The sequence below is a fragment of the Eschrichtius robustus genome, chromosome 15 (assembly GCF_028021215.1).
Source record: "Eschrichtius robustus isolate mEscRob2 chromosome 15, mEscRob2.pri, whole genome shotgun sequence".
NCBI lineage: Eukaryota > Metazoa > Chordata > Mammalia > Artiodactyla > Eschrichtiidae > Eschrichtius > Eschrichtius robustus.
In genome coordinates this window covers 40,723,200-40,740,159 of record NC_090838.1, presented here as the reverse complement: position 1 = coordinate 40,740,159, position 16,960 = coordinate 40,723,200, and the positions used below count along the sequence as shown (strand labels likewise).

Below are 16,960 nucleotides of genomic sequence, written 5' to 3'. Positions count from 1 at the left end.
CAATTCCATTTACAAAACCACCAAATAGAATATTTAGGAGTAAACATAATCAAGGAGGAAAAAGACTTGTTCACTAAAAACTACAAAACATTGCCAAAAGGAGTTAAAAATGATACAAATAAATGGGAAGACATTCCATGTTTATGGATTAGAAGAGTTAATATTATTAAAATGTTGATACTACCCAAAGACAACTAAGATTCAATGCAATGCCTATCAAAATCCAAATGACATTTTTGGTGCGAATGGAATAGTAATGCATCTTGAAATTCATATGGAATCTCAAGGGACCCTGAATAACCAAAACAATCTTGAAAAAGAAAATACAAGTTGGAGGTCCCATTCATCCTGATTTCAAAGCTTGCTACAAAACTACAGTAGTCAAAACAGTGTATTTGCATAAAGACAGACAAAAGACCAATGGAACAGAGAGACCAGAAATAAATTCTCACATATATGGTCAAATGATCTTCTACAAAAGTGACAAGACCATTCAACAGGGAAAGGATAATCTTTTCAACAAATGCTAAGAAAACTAGATATCCACATGCAAAAGAATGAAGTTGGTCCCCTACCTTACACCATATACAAAAATTAACTCAAAATGGATTAAAAAGTTAAACGTAAGAGCTAAAACTACAAAACTCTTAGGAAAAAAATCATAGAGGAGAATCTTCATGACACTGAATTTGGGAATGATTTCTTAGATATGATACCAAAAGCATAGGCAAAAAAAAAAAAAAAAAAATAGATAAAATGGACTTCATCAAAATTAAAACCTTTGTGGGGGGCTTCCCTGGTGGTGCAGTGGTTGAGAATCTGCCTGCTAATGCAGGGGACACGGGTTCGAGCCCTGGTCTGGGAAGATCCCACATGCCGCGGAGCAACTGGGCCCGTGAGCCACAACTACTGAGCTTGCGCGTCTGGAGCCTGTGCTCTGCAACAAGAGAGGCCGCGATAGTGAGAGGCCCGCGCACCGCGATGAAGAGTGGCCCCCGCTTGCCGCAACTAGAGAAAGCCCTCACACAGAAACGAAGACCCAACACAGCAAAAATAAATAAATAAATAAATTGAAAAGCCTAAAAAAAAAAAAGCCTAAATATATACTTATAAAAAAAAAAAAAAAAAATTAAAACCTTTGTGCATCAAAGGACACTATCAACAAAGTGAAAAGGCAAGCCACAAAATGGAAGAAAATATTTGCAAATCATATATCTGATGAGTTAATACCCAGAATATATTTTAAAACGCCTACACTCAACAACAAAATGAAAAACTTGATTTAAAAATGCACAAAGAACTTAGACATTTCTCCAAAGAAAATATACAAATGGCAATAAGCACATGAAAAGATGTTCAGTATCACTAATCATTAGGGAAATGCAAATCCAAACCACAATAAGATACCACCTCATACCCATTAGGATGGTTATTATCAAAGGAAAAAAAAAAAAACAGAAAATAAGTGCTGGTGAGAAAGTGGAGAAATTGTGCACTGCTGGTGGGAATGTAAAATGGTGCAGCTGCTACGGAACACTACGGTAGTTCCTTAAAAAATTATAAACAGAATTGTCATATGACCCAGCACCATATCTGGCTATATAATTGAAAGCAGGGAATCAAGGAGACATTTGTATACCCAAGTTTATAGTAGCATTAGACACAACTGTCAAAAGGTATAAGCAATCCAAGTGTTCATGGATGGATGAATGAATTAACAAAATATGGTATATATACACAATGGAATGTTATTTAAGAATAAAAAGGAAGAAAATTCTAATATATGCTACAACATGGATGAACACAAGACATTATGCTAAGTGAAAAGGGACACAAAAGGACAAATACTATCTGACCTCCTGCTTTGAGATACCTACAGTCAAATCCATAGAGACAGAAAGTAGAACGGTAGGTGCCAGGGGCTGGGGGAAGAGACGAATGGGGAGTTAGTGTTCAATGGGTATAGAATTTCAATTTGGGAAAATAAAAAATGTTCCAGAGATGGATGGTGAGGACAGTTGCACAAGAATGTGACTGCACTTAATGCCACTGAACTGTACAGTAAAAAATGGTTAAAAGGTAAATTTTTACAATAGACAAAATCAATGGTGCTAGTAAACTGTCAAGTATGTGGTAAAACTGATACAGAGTGCTGGTGGCAGGAAAAACTGCACAACCTCTTGAAACTACTGTGGCAATGTACTTGAAGAACCACGGAAATTTTTAGTTTTTTTCCTCAATAATCCTATCTTTGAAAATATTTTTTAAATTAATGCAAATGAAGCTTAAAATATAAATAACGTTGTGCTTTATGGTGTGTATTATTATTTATGACAGCACCCAAAACCATGAAACACTTAGATAAAAATAGAATATGTGCAATATATGTATGCTGAGAACTATAAAACTTTAATAAAAGTCAAAGACCTAAATAAAAAATGTAGCAATAAATTGGAACACTCATTGTGAAGATGTCAATTCTCCCCTTGTTGATCTATAGATCCAACAAAACCCATATCAGAATCCCAGAAGCTTTTTTTGTAAAAAATGACAAGCTCATTCTAACACTTATATGGAAAAGCAAAGAATTAGAATAACCAAAATAACTTTGAAAACGAATAAAGTTAAGAAACTCATACCCTCTGATGTCCAGACTTACTACAAAGCTGACATAATCAAGACAGTGTGGTGCTAGTGAAAAGATAAGACACATGAATTAATGAAACAGAGTGGAAGTCCAGAAATAAACCAACACACATATGATAACTGATTTTCATTAAAGGTGAACGTGCTTTAAACACTCAATGTGATTTAGGCAACTCAATGGAGACAGGGTAGTCTTTTTAACAAATAATGCTAAAACAACTGAACAACCATATGCAAAAAAAAAGAACCTAAACCCTAACCTTGCACTATACACAAAAACTAACTCAAAAACGGATCACAGTCCTAAATGTAAAATCCATTAAATTTTTAGAAGCATTCGATGATCTTCACAACCTTCGGTTAGATAAGACACAGTAGCAGAAATCAAAAGGAAAAAAGAATAAATTAGACTTCATCAAAATCACAAACTTCTTCTCTCCTAAAGAGAGCGTTAAATACCAAGGACATGAAGCAACTACAACTCTTACCCATTGGTAGCAGAAATTTGCATTCCACCACACATTGCTGGTGGGAATGCAGCCACTTTGGAAATGAGTTTGGCAGTTTCTTATAAGCATACAGGTTTCATATGACCTAGAAATCCCACTCCTAGGTATTTACTCAAAAGTAAAGAAAACCTAAGGCCACACCAAAAGGGAAGGAAGGGAGGGAGGGAGAGAGAAAGGAAGGGAGGAAACCCACAAACCCACACATGAATGTTTTTAGGGGATTCATTCACAAATGCCCAAACTGGAAACATCCAAATGTCCAAATGGTGAATGGATAAACAAACTGTGGCACAATGGAACATACTAATATATGCAAAAACATGAATGAATTGCAAATATATCATGTTAAAGTTACAAATTGCAAGATTCCATTTGTTTGACATTCTGAAAAAGCCAAGCCTATACCAAAAGAAAACAGATCAGTGAGTGCCAGGGACCAGATGTGGAGGGAGGGTATTGGCTACACGGGGGCCTGAGGGACCTCTTTGGGGCGATGGAAATGTTCTGTATCTCAACTGTGATACTGGTTATATAACTCCAAGTGTTTTGTCAAAATTCATATGTACATCTAAAAACTGTATACCTAAATAAAGGTGAACTTTATTGTATGTAGATACTACCCCAATAAATAATCACTGATTGTGTGAAAAGTAAATTATGGTAAGGTTAGTCCTGGGCCTAAATCACATGTTGGAATTGGCTTTTCATGTTAATAGCAACAAGTACTGAAAACCTTAAACTGCAGGATCTTTTGTTACAAAATGAATCAGCGCTCCCATGGTACTTTACCAGATTAGTATAAGCTTATTAAGGAATATTAAAGATTCCAGGACTCTTGTAATTGAATTCACGTAGCATCATCTTATTTTACTTATATCAGTGAGGTCCTCTTTATTCTGGGAAAGGAGTAAGATTACAAATCCAAATTTAATATCAATAACTGCAAAAGAGTTTCATCATTCTCAACTTCTTTCTTCAGAAGCACTTCCACCAAGCATGAGAAAGTTCATATGATTATCTGACTCCAATCTCCTTTTCCAAGGTGGTAATTTAACCAAAATAGCAGGCAGTTTTGCAGCAACATCCGTAATTGATACCGCAGGCCCATGAATAGAAAGATTTAAGCCTTTCGTATGGCAAACATCCACTACATAGATCAATGAACTCCTCCAAGTCAAATTGTTATTAGGAGGTTTCCACTGTCTCTCAAAAATAGTTAATTGTCTCCCCAAGGATCAATCAAGGGCTTCAAGTACTGTCCTTTGAAACGCCATAAAAAATTTGCATAAAGAAGAATATAACATTTTCCCCACACTTTTTGACAAATGTCTTGGAAAAGATAATGATTGGAAATTAAATTGGAAATCATTAAATGAATTTAAATCATTAAATTGGAAAATTTAATAATTCAATTAAATTCTAATGCATTTGAGTGTCACGGCAGCCGACAAAACTTCTTTTAGAATTATTGGCTGGGTCTCAGCACTAAGGTATGCCATGTGCTGAAACAGACATTGAAATGCTCTCTCCACTGAAGCAGCAAAACCATGTGTTGCCAAGCATCTCAGGGGCTCCATCAGCATAGAGTACCAAATTCTGTTAATCTATAAAAAACTTCATTATTACAAAGATGTCAGTTTCCAGTTTCAAAAAAAAGTCTCACAACATAGGAATTTTTTTTGTGCCAATGTGCAAATATGATTAAAATCAGATGTTGGCTGCCCTGAGAAGTACTAGTATTTTTATCCTGCTGAATGTTAAAGAAAAGTCACTGCTGATTCTTCTATGAGTTCTGGCTGAACGTGAAGAAATGTCAACAGTTCTAGTGCAGATGACATCATCCGACAGAAGCACTGCTTTAGTTTTCTTTCTCTGCTCTAAACAAACCAGCTCAATGATTTCCAAGATTCTCAGCTTCACCAAGGTCTTTTCAATTGCATACAGCTTCTGTGGCTGGGCAGTACAATGAGCAAATGCATAGGACGCTTCAAGATAAAGCTTTATTTGCCAAATACAGCTTCCAACCTTTTCAACTTAAGCTTTCCCCTAATGAAAGGACCATATTTTTCTAATGGCTGGTAAGGACTGACACAACCTCATACGCATATGTGGGAATAAAGATAAAACAGGAGAAGCCTAAGCTATGACATACTTTCTTTTCACATTTTCAAACTAAACTATGTGAAATTCAGTTGCCTATAATCATAATGGCAGGGTACATCTTTAATTCTTAACAGAAATTTAATCCAGCTATCTCCCACAACATAATGGCGATAATGATTATATATTACCTAAGCATGTACAGTAGCATCCCATGCCACTCTACTCTTATTTGGGATGAAATATACCTCAACATATTTTGACAAGTACGAAAAAAAAGTATCTTGTTATTGGCTTTTTTCTTCTAAAGAAATAAAAATGTCACATACCTGGTTTAAAAATCTGATTTAGAGATATTCATTTAGAAGTAGCATATAATGACTCAAAAAAAATATGTGCTCAATTAACTGAATCATGAATTCAAATAACTATTGGCATGATATTTTATCTTTTAGAGTATCAGAATGGATTGGAAGAAAAATAAAAGCTCTTAAAGTTATATATTCTCTAATCCCCTCACTCCATCCATTTTTCATTCATAAATTGATATTGAGCTAGATCAGTGGTTCTTAATCTTAACTATGTATTACAATCACCTCAGAGAACTCCAACAATAATGAGTGGACCCCACTCCAGACCAATTAGATCCATATCCCTTGGGGCAGACCTGAACATTTTTTTAATGCCCCAATAATTCTAATATTTAGCCAGAGTTGAGAACTATTGAGCCAAATAAACTAGTCATAGATCCTCTTCTTTTAAAGCTTATATTCTAGTACACATGAATATATATGTGTGTATGTGTGTGTGTGTGCATGTGTGTGTGTGTGTGTATATATATTCTTAGGTGTTGGGTATACAAAGATTAATAAAATGTACCTCTCAATGCACACAGGACATTTTAATGCATCTTTTAACTACACTATGACAGATACATACGTAAGGTGCTATGATAACACAGAAGAGATACATCCAACCTAATAATGAAAGGCGAGAGGGTAGATAGAAAGGTATTAAGTAAGATTTCTGGAGGAAGTAATAAATGGGTAAGTAGGAATTAACTTTGTTGTTTCCTGCCTCTCTTTGCTTTTGTTATCCCTTCTGCTTTGTGCCTGGCTTTTCTCCCGCCATCCTTTCTTCTGGTTAACACAGATAATTGCTCACAGTTTGTTGTTACCAATAAAGTAGTAGGCATGAAATAAAGGAAGAGTAAATAAGAAACTCCAGCCGAAAAAGAACATGGAGGTCCTCGTATGCCACATTAAGAATGTTGACCTAAAAAAAAACAGACTGCCAGATATTTCTCAGGCAAAGACAGGTTTATTCAGGATCAGCAGAAATTTGGGGTGTGCAACCATGGAGAGCCGCATGCAAGTCCCCTCGAAGGAAGAAAGCTTATATAGAGAAGAAAAGGAAGTTGGGAGGGCTATCGTAAACAAAGAGTCCACAGCTCTTCATTGGCTAAGTTGCTGTCAGGATAGAAGCTGGGTCTTCTAGTTGGGCTCTGCTATTGTCACAGGGCATGAGAGCGCCCCCCTCAGGTCACCCAACTCTATTTAATTGAGATTTCTGTTTATTAATTTTTTTTTTACAAGGAGCTTTAATTTTATCCACTGGGCAGTCAGTGACATGTTAAGCAGGCTGCATGCTGAGTAAATCTATGGTAGCCGTGAGGAGCAGAGATCATAGCTAATGTTCACTGAGCTCTTACCATATGCTAGGCAGTATGCTGCTGAGCACTTCACATTGATTATCTCACATAATCCTCCCACCATCACAATTCTATGGTAGCTACTATTATCTTTATTTTACAAATGAGGAAATAGTAGCTTGCCCAAGTCACGTAGTTATTAAGGGATAGAGAAGGAATTCAAAACATTTCTGATCCGTGAAGCCTTTAACCTCTAGGATGGATGGATTGGAAGGAGTGGAGTAAGAACCAGCAGAGACTACAGGCTAATAAATCAGTTAGAAACTAGATTATCCCAAATGAGAAACAATTAGGGCAATGGCAGTGGGGATGGAGAAGAGGGAACAGATTCCAGAAATATTTGGTTTTAAAAGTTGTCAAAAATTACATGATTCAGCCTTTAAAAGGAATGAAATTCCCATATATGCTACATGAATGACCCTTGAAAATGTGCTAAGCAAAATAAGCCAGTCACAAAAGTACAAATATTGTATGATACCACTCATGAGGTACCTAGTAGTAGTCAAATTCATAGAAACAGAAAATAGAAGTTACCAGGAGCTGAATGGAGGGGGTAATGGGGAGTTATGTTTAATGGGTACAGAATTTCAGTTTGGGATGATTAGAAAGTTCTAGAGATGGATAGTAGTGATGGTTGCACAATAATGTGAACATGCTTAACGCCACTGAACTGTACACCTAAAAATGGTTAAAATGGTAAATTTTATGTTATACAGAGGACCCTTGAACAACATGGGTTTGAAATGCGCAGGTCCACTTATACGTGGATTGTTTTCAATAAATACATACTACAAGGTATGTGATTGGTTGAATCTGTGGATGCGGAATCACGGATACAGAGGGTTAACTATAAAGTTAGACGCAGATTTTTGACTGCACGGAGCTCAGTGTCCCTAACCCTTGCACTGTTCAACGGTCCACTGTATATACTTTATAAATTTTTTTTTTTTTTTTTACAATTTTTAAAATAATTTTTAAAGGACTTCCCTGGCAGTCCAGTGGTTAAAACTCTGCACTCCCAGTGTAGGGGGCACAGGTTCGATCCCTTGTTGGGGAACTGGGATCCCACATGCCACATGGCGTGGCCTAAAATAAATAAATAAAAATAATTCTAAAAAAGCACATGATATAAGGAGGATAAGGGGGAAAGGGGGCCAAAAAGTCACTGCAGTCCTTAGCTTGGGAGACCAGGTGGGCAGTGGTACTATGCAGTATCTCTGATGAGGAAACAACGACTTATTATAACATTCAGGGAGAGCTGTCTAGAAAGGAAACAGACATGAGAATGAAGCTCAAGGGAATAACTGGGCTGAAAATGCAGTCATCAACAAGCAGGTCATAGTTTAAAAACCATGATAATGCATGAGATTGCCCAGGGAAAACATGAAGTAAGAAGAGAAATGGGCTGAGGATAAAACCTTAGGAAACAGGAAAGGCAGATAAAGAGGAGCTCACAAAGGAGATAAGAGGAAGCAGTCAGAAAGGTATATAATTAAAAGAGAAGGTAGCAGAAATGATAATATTTGGGAGAGAGGGCAATGAAGATGGTGGGGAGAGCCGGCAAGAAATAAAAAGGAGCTGGAGAAGATACACCACCATACCCATTTCTCTCCTTCTACTCCTACTTTTTGGAGTTCCAATGAAGACCTGAGTTTCTAATTTTCTATAGCATTATAAGATTAGCAAACAAAATTCCTACACTGAGGAAAAACTTAACATAGTAATATGCACTTTAAAATAGGAACACATCAAAAATTGTCAGGAATACATTTTATGAAACAGTAATAATGCTAAACCTACATAAAAACTTAAGATCTCTGGCAGTCTACACAGGAAAAGTAAATAAGTAGGGCTAATTGTAACTTGCTTTAAGCAATAAGAATTTCTGAAAAGCTACTTATAGAGAGCTATTTATAAAATTTTCTGAAAATTAAATCAGCATTAACTTTACCAGATCACTATTTTAAGATAACCTATAGTAAGTTTTTTAAAATGTTATAAATTAAATTCTTTTGAATGTTTGGATGTTTGTGTTTTAAATATAGATTTTAAAACCAAGCAACAAGTTATATGAAAAGTTATCCAATATATCACATGCCCATAAAGCATAACAGCACTAATCTAAAGCTTATTATGGTGACAGAAGCTATTAAAAACTCTATATACACCTCTGATAATTCTTAAAATTATGAGCTTGGTTTTATGCCCAGTTTACAGACTTATGACTGAATTTCAGAGAGCAACATTACCTAGCTTGCTTGTAAGTGGTAAATCTAGAATTTGAACCTATTGTGGCTTTAAAGCTTAAGCTCTTTTTTTTTTTTTAATTTTTATTTATTTATTTATTTATTTTTGGCTGTGTTGGGTCTTCGCTTCTGCGCGAGGGCTCTCTCCAGTCGCGGCAAGTGGGGGCCACTCTTCATCGCGGTGCGTGGGCCTCTCACCATCGTGGCCTCTCTTGTTGCGGAGCACAGGCTCCAGACGCGCAGGCTCAGCAATTGTGGCTCATGGGCTTAGTTACTCCGTGGCATGTGGGATCTTCCCAGACCAGGGGTTGAACCCGTGTCCCCTGCATCGGCAGGCAGACTCTCAACCACTGCGCCACCAGGGAAGCCCCAAAAGCTTAAGCTCTTAACCACTACCCCCTAAACAATCCTTAATCTCCCTTAACTAATCTACTTTCCCATATCAGAACAAAGTACAATGTGACATCTAATAAGTAACAGTAAAATAAGTCCTTGAATCATCACACCAGAAATCTTCAAAGTTCATACAGAGTCCAGGAGAAAAATGCCTCTAAAAGTTATATTACAAGTGATAAAAACAAACACTTATTTTACAGTTATTTTCCCTCAAAACCAAATGTTTCATAATTATGAGTTTATCCTCCATTTCTTAATTTTATATATTATGTGAAAAATATAATGAAAAAGACACTCAAAAAACATTTTAACCTTAATACGTTATACCAAACTAAACCAAAAACAGACTTGCTAAAAGATTTTGAACAGGCTTCATCAAACATCTGAAATATTCTAAAACAAGTCAAATGGTTTCTGATAGACATATTCTTTGTTCATTATCCTTCACTGTACCCTATACCTTCCCCTTCTATCTAGAAAAATGTTAAGGTGACACTTAACTACTACATTGATACAGATTTCTGCAGCGGTTCTAAAGGACCACTAAACCATTAGCTAGAGACACAAACCTTTATTTGTCATATGTCACTAAATTGTATAAATGGAGTTAGCTGTAAGACATAATTTTACATTTGTAAAAAGATAACGCAAGATTTTTTAATTTTACCATGTGAAATTCTCCATGAATCTTTATGCCATCACTATGAATTCCTTGGAAATTAATAATGTAAACCTATTTTTATATGGAAAGCTAATTAGGAGCTATTTTTTAGTGGTTTGAATTCCAAAAGAAATTAAGTTAACTAGTATTTTAGCAAACGGAGAAACAAAGTATCTACTAGCAAGATAATTCCTCATGTAGAGAAAACTTTCATATGGGAATTTAGGAAAATTAGGTAGAGCAAGAAAAAAAATACTTTGAACCTCTTTTGTATATTAAGTATGACAATGAATTACCTCAAAACACTCATTTAATTACTACGATGCATTTCTGAATCTTAAATTTTATCTGCAGACAAAAAACAATTCTCACAATGTAAGGGAGAGAGAGGTAAATGAATTACCTTAAAACAAATGCATTTTCTTTAAAGAAATATTCTAATTCATTAATCGAAACTAAAAGTTTAGAAATGCTGAGCATGAATACTTTTAAAAACTGATAGTTATACTAAAAATAATAAAGAAACAATCTTCTAAAGGAAAAAACAAAACATACTTTTGAGTAACCTTACAGTTTAAAAAAAAAAAAAACACTCAGGACATCTAATCACTTGTTACTGTTTATCTCCTAATTCCATTAAATTGAACGTAGAACTACCTTCTCTGAGACAGGTAGGCTGCTGGGCTCCTCTGTATTTCTTGGCTGCGTTACAGAATCACATCCACACATCCTATTTTTAAGAACACAAAGCTGAACATCAGGCATGTGCTGGTGCTGAGCCCCTTGAGGGCCTGTGGACAGGGGCCCACCATGCAGATTTTGAGTCATGCTAGCTGAAACACTGAGCACTGGCTCCACATCAGAATCCATCTGAGAGACCTGTGGAGGAAATACAACACCTGAAAGGCTGATATACTGAGAGTTTTCCGGATGACTCAATAAAGCTTCAGACATGATTTTATGCTCATTTCCAGGATGTGTAAGAGTACCACCAGTAGCATTTTCTAAATGTTTCCTATCCACTGTCCCAGAACGAAGAACTACAGGTTGTTGGAGCACAGTTTCCATTCTCTGTGATTTTTCAGTAGTTGCTTCAAGACAGTATGGGTTTAATTGTGGAATACTGGTCTGTATTATTGAAGGCTGCCCAAGCTGCTGAAATACTTGCTGAAATGGATGCTGAAGAATACTTGCTCTTCCAGAAGTCTGTGTCACCATAATTGGTACATTAACTTTATAAAGGTGACCTTAAAAAGAAGAAAACAAAACTGTAAGTAAAACAGAATCCTAATTTCCTTTAAATTTCCTAAAAAAAAATCTCATGCACAGGAGGCTGGGAGGAAATACATCAATATGTTAATAGTGGTTACCTCTAGGAGTTTTTCTTCTATTTTTCAGATTTTTTGTGTTTTCTATAATAAATATGTATTACTCTTATTTTTAAAAATTAAATATATCTTGCTTTAACTCTAGCCTTTTCCCATTATTGCTTATATGGCACATTTTGAGACACATATAGGCCACCAATATTTATTCCATGAACCTCTCCCATTGTTTAATAAATTACAGTGTTAACAACCCAAATTGGGATTTTAAGAAACCTCATCATGGAGAATGTATTTCATATAGTTAAGATATAAGATACCATATAACAACTATAAGACAAGGCTACCCAAAAAGGATTTAATAATTTCAAAAGTTATCAAATTTCCCCCCCTCTTTCCTTTAAAATAATACTAACAAGAAGAAAGAAGAAATTTATTTTTTGAGCATTGAGTCAGGTGCTTGCTTAAACTCTGTAACAACCCCAAAAATAGGTATGATTCTCTTTCAAATCAAGAAACAGTTCTTTGAAAAGCAGAGGTTAATCTCCAAATTTTTCAAATATTCTTATACAATCTCCAATAAGAAAGGAGGCAAAGGTTGATAAATCTAATCTTTAGTTTTTCTTGATTAAAGCTAGCCGGGACACATGTGTGTCAGAATTCAGGTAACTGACTTGAATTAGAGAAAACCTATATAAAGCATCTTACATAATGTTGGGATGAGAATTGGAAGTGAAATATAGGACAAGCTTAGTACCTGCCTTAGTAGACAGGCTTAGTGTATTTCGTGGTAGATTGCTTCCATAACAATAAAAACTACCATTTATTACTACTTTTAAATAAGTTTTATTAAAAGCTCCTGTAACTTCAATAACTTGTGGTATACAGTTTATTTAAAATCATGAAAGTTAATACCCAGAAGTCAGTACCAAAGCTAAAAACAAAATATTTTAAAACTATACTCTTACCAGATGCCGTCTGTAGTGTCACACCTGCTGGTACATGAACAGGATAACCAGGATAAGTAAAGTTTGCACTGGAGTTTGAGGTGCCCTAGATATGAAAATTTCATATTAGAAAGTTAGAGAAAGGCTTTACTTGAACCTTTTTTTCCTGATCCTACAGAGGATTAAAAAAATCTGATTAAGGTCAACAGGACAATAGTAGCACTTAACATTAGGGCTGAGTTCTCTGAATAAAACAGCTTTTTAATATTTGATTTAGATCATCTCATTAAAAATAAAAGGAATTCTGTTCTATGGCTATTAGCAATGAAGTCAGTAAGACTTCATAAATAACATGAACATTGACTCATAAAACTTGCCCACAACACAGCTTTGCCTGGGCCACTGATACCCAGATGTCAAATATAAGAACCACAGTTGTTTATAGGAGTCCTCTAGTCTGTAAGTTGATCACTAATGTTATTTTAAAGCAGATAAAACAACAGTGTATAATTTTTATTTTGGAATAATTAAACCTTAGGGTTTTACATTTTTAATACTAAATGAAAAGACAAAAAAGTTTTTGCCTACTAGACCTGAAAAAATTTAAAAGATTGATTAATAATAGCCAATGTTGGTAAGGATGTGATAAAAATCAGTTCTCTCAGACCACTGCTTATGAGTGTATATGGTACAATCCTTTCAGAGGCCAATATTGTAACATATACCAAAATTGAAAACATGCATAATCTTTGACCTAGAAATTCTACTTCTAGGAATTTATCCTGATTACCTGATTATCACACAGATACACCAAGACATATCTACAAGTGTAATCACTGGAATGCTATATTAGAAAAACACTAGCAAGAATTTAAATGTCCATAAACAAAAGATTGGTTACTTAAACTTGATACATCCACTAAGGCTAATCAATATTTAACTGGCATTGAAAACGGTCCATCTATATTACTAAGTTTAAAAAAAAAGTTACGGAAACAGTACAGAGAATGATTCTGCTTTTACCCTGAAAATTAATATAACTTTCTTTAATGAAAGAAGTCTAAATGGATATACATCATACAGTTAAAACAGTTATCTTTGGGTTATAATCCTATAGGGCTCTATCACTTTTTACTTTATAAATTTGTTTGCTTTTACTCTTTAGAAGTATATTATTTCTTTAATGAGGAGAAAAGGTATTTCCAAGAATTTCAAAGGCAGAGATATTTCTTCACTGGTTTCATATCAAAACCAGCACCATTCTTCCCAAAAATCCTGGTAAGGGCTATGCTTTTTGTTTGTTTTTAATGAAGAAATAGAAATAAATGGCCTACTAAAATCCTGTACCCTAGGAAGGAAGCTCATGGGCTGAAAGAAAACGAAAAACTTTATATATCATGTTTTACCTTCAAAGAAAGGTAAAAGAGAAAAAGTTCTATTTTTCCCCACCTAAAAACTACTCAATTTTCTATATATAAGTTTTAATTTTATCTTCTGCCCCCAACTCCTGGGGGGGGGGGAATCTAACCTCTATTATACAATGGTAAAAAATAACCAAAATATTCCACTTAAATAAAAGGAAAAATTATGATATGCCTCAACTCTAGGGGAAAATAAATCAGAAAAACATTCATATCAGAATCATCTATTTAGGATCCACCAAGTATGTAACATTATACAGTGTATTAAAACTCCATACAATGTAAGTTAAGAAATTTCCTAACCTTGTGGGTACAGTCTTGGCAGATGCTAAGAACTGCTCTGGAAGATAGGAAAAGTTGGTAAGAAAATATTAATTCTGGAACTCCTGAATTTTTGCAACACCTATGTTACAGAAGCTATTTCTATCTCCTCATCCCTTACCACATCTTTTCTCATTCAACTGGAGGATTACAAATTACATCTCTGCCCAGCCTCCTGCCACTATTCACTAAAACTGGGGCATCTCTGTTAAAATATATCTTAGATATTGCTTCAAGATGGCGGAGTAGAAGGACGTCCTCTCAGTCCCTCTTGCAAGAACACCAGAAACACAACTAACTGCTGAATAATCATTGACAGGAAGACACTGGAACTCACCAAAAAAGATACCCCACATCCAAAGACAAAAGAGAAGCCACAATGAGATGGTAGGAGGGGCGCAATCACAATAAAATCAAATCCCATAACTGCTGGGTGGGTGACTCACACACTGGAGAACACTTAGATCACACAAGTCCACCCACTGGAGTGAAGGTTCTGGGTCCCACGTCAGGCTTCCCAATCTGGGGGTCCGACAACGGGAGGAGGAATTCCTAGAGAATGACACTTTGAAGGCTAGCGGTATTTGACTGCAGGACTTCGACAGGACTGGGGAAAACAGAGACTCCACACTTGGAGGGCACACACAAAGTAGTGTGTGTGTCGGGACGCAGGGGAAGGAGCAGTGACCCCATAGGAGACAGAACCAAACCTACCTGCTAGTGTTGGAGGGTCTCCTGCAGAGACAGGGGGTGGTTGTGGCTCACCATGGGGACAAGGAACACGGGCAGCAGAAGTTTTGGGAAGGACTCCTTGGCGTGAGCCTTCCCAGAGTCTGCCATTACCCCACCAAAGAGCCCGGGTAGTCCCCAGTGTTGGGTCGCCTCAGGCCAAACAACCAACAGGGAGGGAAGCCAGCCCCACCCATCAGCAGACAAGCAAATTAAAGTTTTACTGAGCTCTGCCCACCAGAGCAACACCCACCTCTACCCACCACCAGTCCCTCCCATCAGGAAGCTTGCACAAGCCTCTTAGATAGCCTCATCCACCAGAGGGCAGACAGCAGAAGCAAGAAGAACTATAATCCTACAGCCTATGGAACAAAAACCATATTGACAGAAACACAGACAAGATAAAAAGGCAGAGGGATAGGTACCAGATGAAGGAACAAGATAAAACCCCAGAAAAACTAAAGGAAGTGGAGACAGGCAACCCTCCAGAAAAAGAATTCAGAATAACGATAGTGAAGGTGATCCAGGACCTCAGGAAAAGAATGGAGGCAAAGATCAAAAAGATGCAAAATGTTTAACAAAGATCTAGAAAAATTAAAGAATAAACAAACAAACAGAGATGAACAACACAATAACTGAAATGAAAAATACACTAGAAGGAATCAATAGCAGAACAACTGGGGCAGAAGAACGGGTAAGGGACCGGGAAGACAGAATGGTGGAATTCACTGCTGTGGAACAGAATAAAGAAAAAAGAATGAAAAGAAATGAAGACAGCCTAAGAGACCTCTGGGACAACATTAAACGCAACAACATTCGCATTACAGGGGTCCCAGAAGGAGAAGAGAGAGAGAAAGGACCTGAGAAAATATTTGAAGAGATTACAGTCGAAAACTTCCCTAACATGGGAAAGGAAATAGCCACCCAAGTCCAGTAAGTGCAGAGAGTCCCATACAGGATAGACGCAAGGAGAAACACACCGAGACACACTAATCAAACTGGCAAAAATTAAAGACAAATAAAAATTACTGAAAGCAACCAGGGAAAAACGACAAATAACATACAATGGAACTCCCATAAGGTTAACAGCTGATTTCTCAGTAGAAACTCTACAAGCCAGAAGGGATGAAAGGGAAGAACCTATAACCAAGATTACTCTACCTGGCAAGGATCTCATTCACATTCGATGGAGAAACCAAAAGCTTTACAGACAAGCAAAAGCTAAGAGTATTCAGCACCACCAAACCAGCTCTACAACAAATGCTAAAGGAACTTCTCTAAGTGGGAAACACAAGACAAGAAAAGGACCTACAAAAACAAACCCAAAAAAATTAAGAAAATGGTCATAGGAACATACATATCAATAATTAAACGTAAATGGATTAATTGCTCCAACCAAAAGACACAGGCTTGCTGAATGGACACAAAAACAAGACCCATATATATGCTGTCTACAAGAGACCCACTTCAGACCTAGGGACATATACAGACTGAAAGTGAGGGGACGGAAAAATATATTCCATGCAAATGGAAATCAAAAGAAAGCTGGAGTAGCAATACTCACAGCAGATAAAATAGACTTTAAAATAAAGAATGTTACAAGAGACAAGGAAGGACACTAAATAATGATGAAGGGATCAATCCGAGGAGAAGATATAACAATTCTAAATATATATGCACCCAACATAGGAGCACCTCAACACATACGGCAACTGCTAACAGCTCTAAAAGAGGAAATCGACAGTAACACAATAATAGTGGGGGACTTAAACACCTCACTTACACCAATGGACAGATCATCCAAACAGAAAATTAATAAGGAAACACAAGCTTTAAATGACACAATAGACCTTAGAGATTTAATTGATGTTTATAGGACATTCCATCCAAAAACAGCAGATTACACTTTCTTCTCAAGTGCACACAGAACATTCTCCAGGATAGATCA

The 16,960-nt window shown here is 36.3% G+C and overlaps 1 protein-coding gene across 1 annotated transcript in view; it reads right to left on the bottom strand.

The window, feature by feature from the left end:
• The window catches only part of GTF2A1L (general transcription factor IIA subunit 1 like), a 59,080-nt gene that overhangs the window by 13,936 nt on the left and 28,184 nt on the right, over positions 1-16,960 (bottom strand). Inside the window, exons 5-6 of the mRNA XM_068564391.1 lie at positions 12,563-12,647; positions 10,927-11,516 (exon numbers count right to left, since the gene is read on the bottom strand). Coding sequence (XP_068420492.1) covers positions 10,927-11,516; positions 12,563-12,647 — 675 coding nt within the window. The remainder of the gene's footprint in view (positions 1-10,926; positions 11,517-12,562; positions 12,648-16,960) is intronic.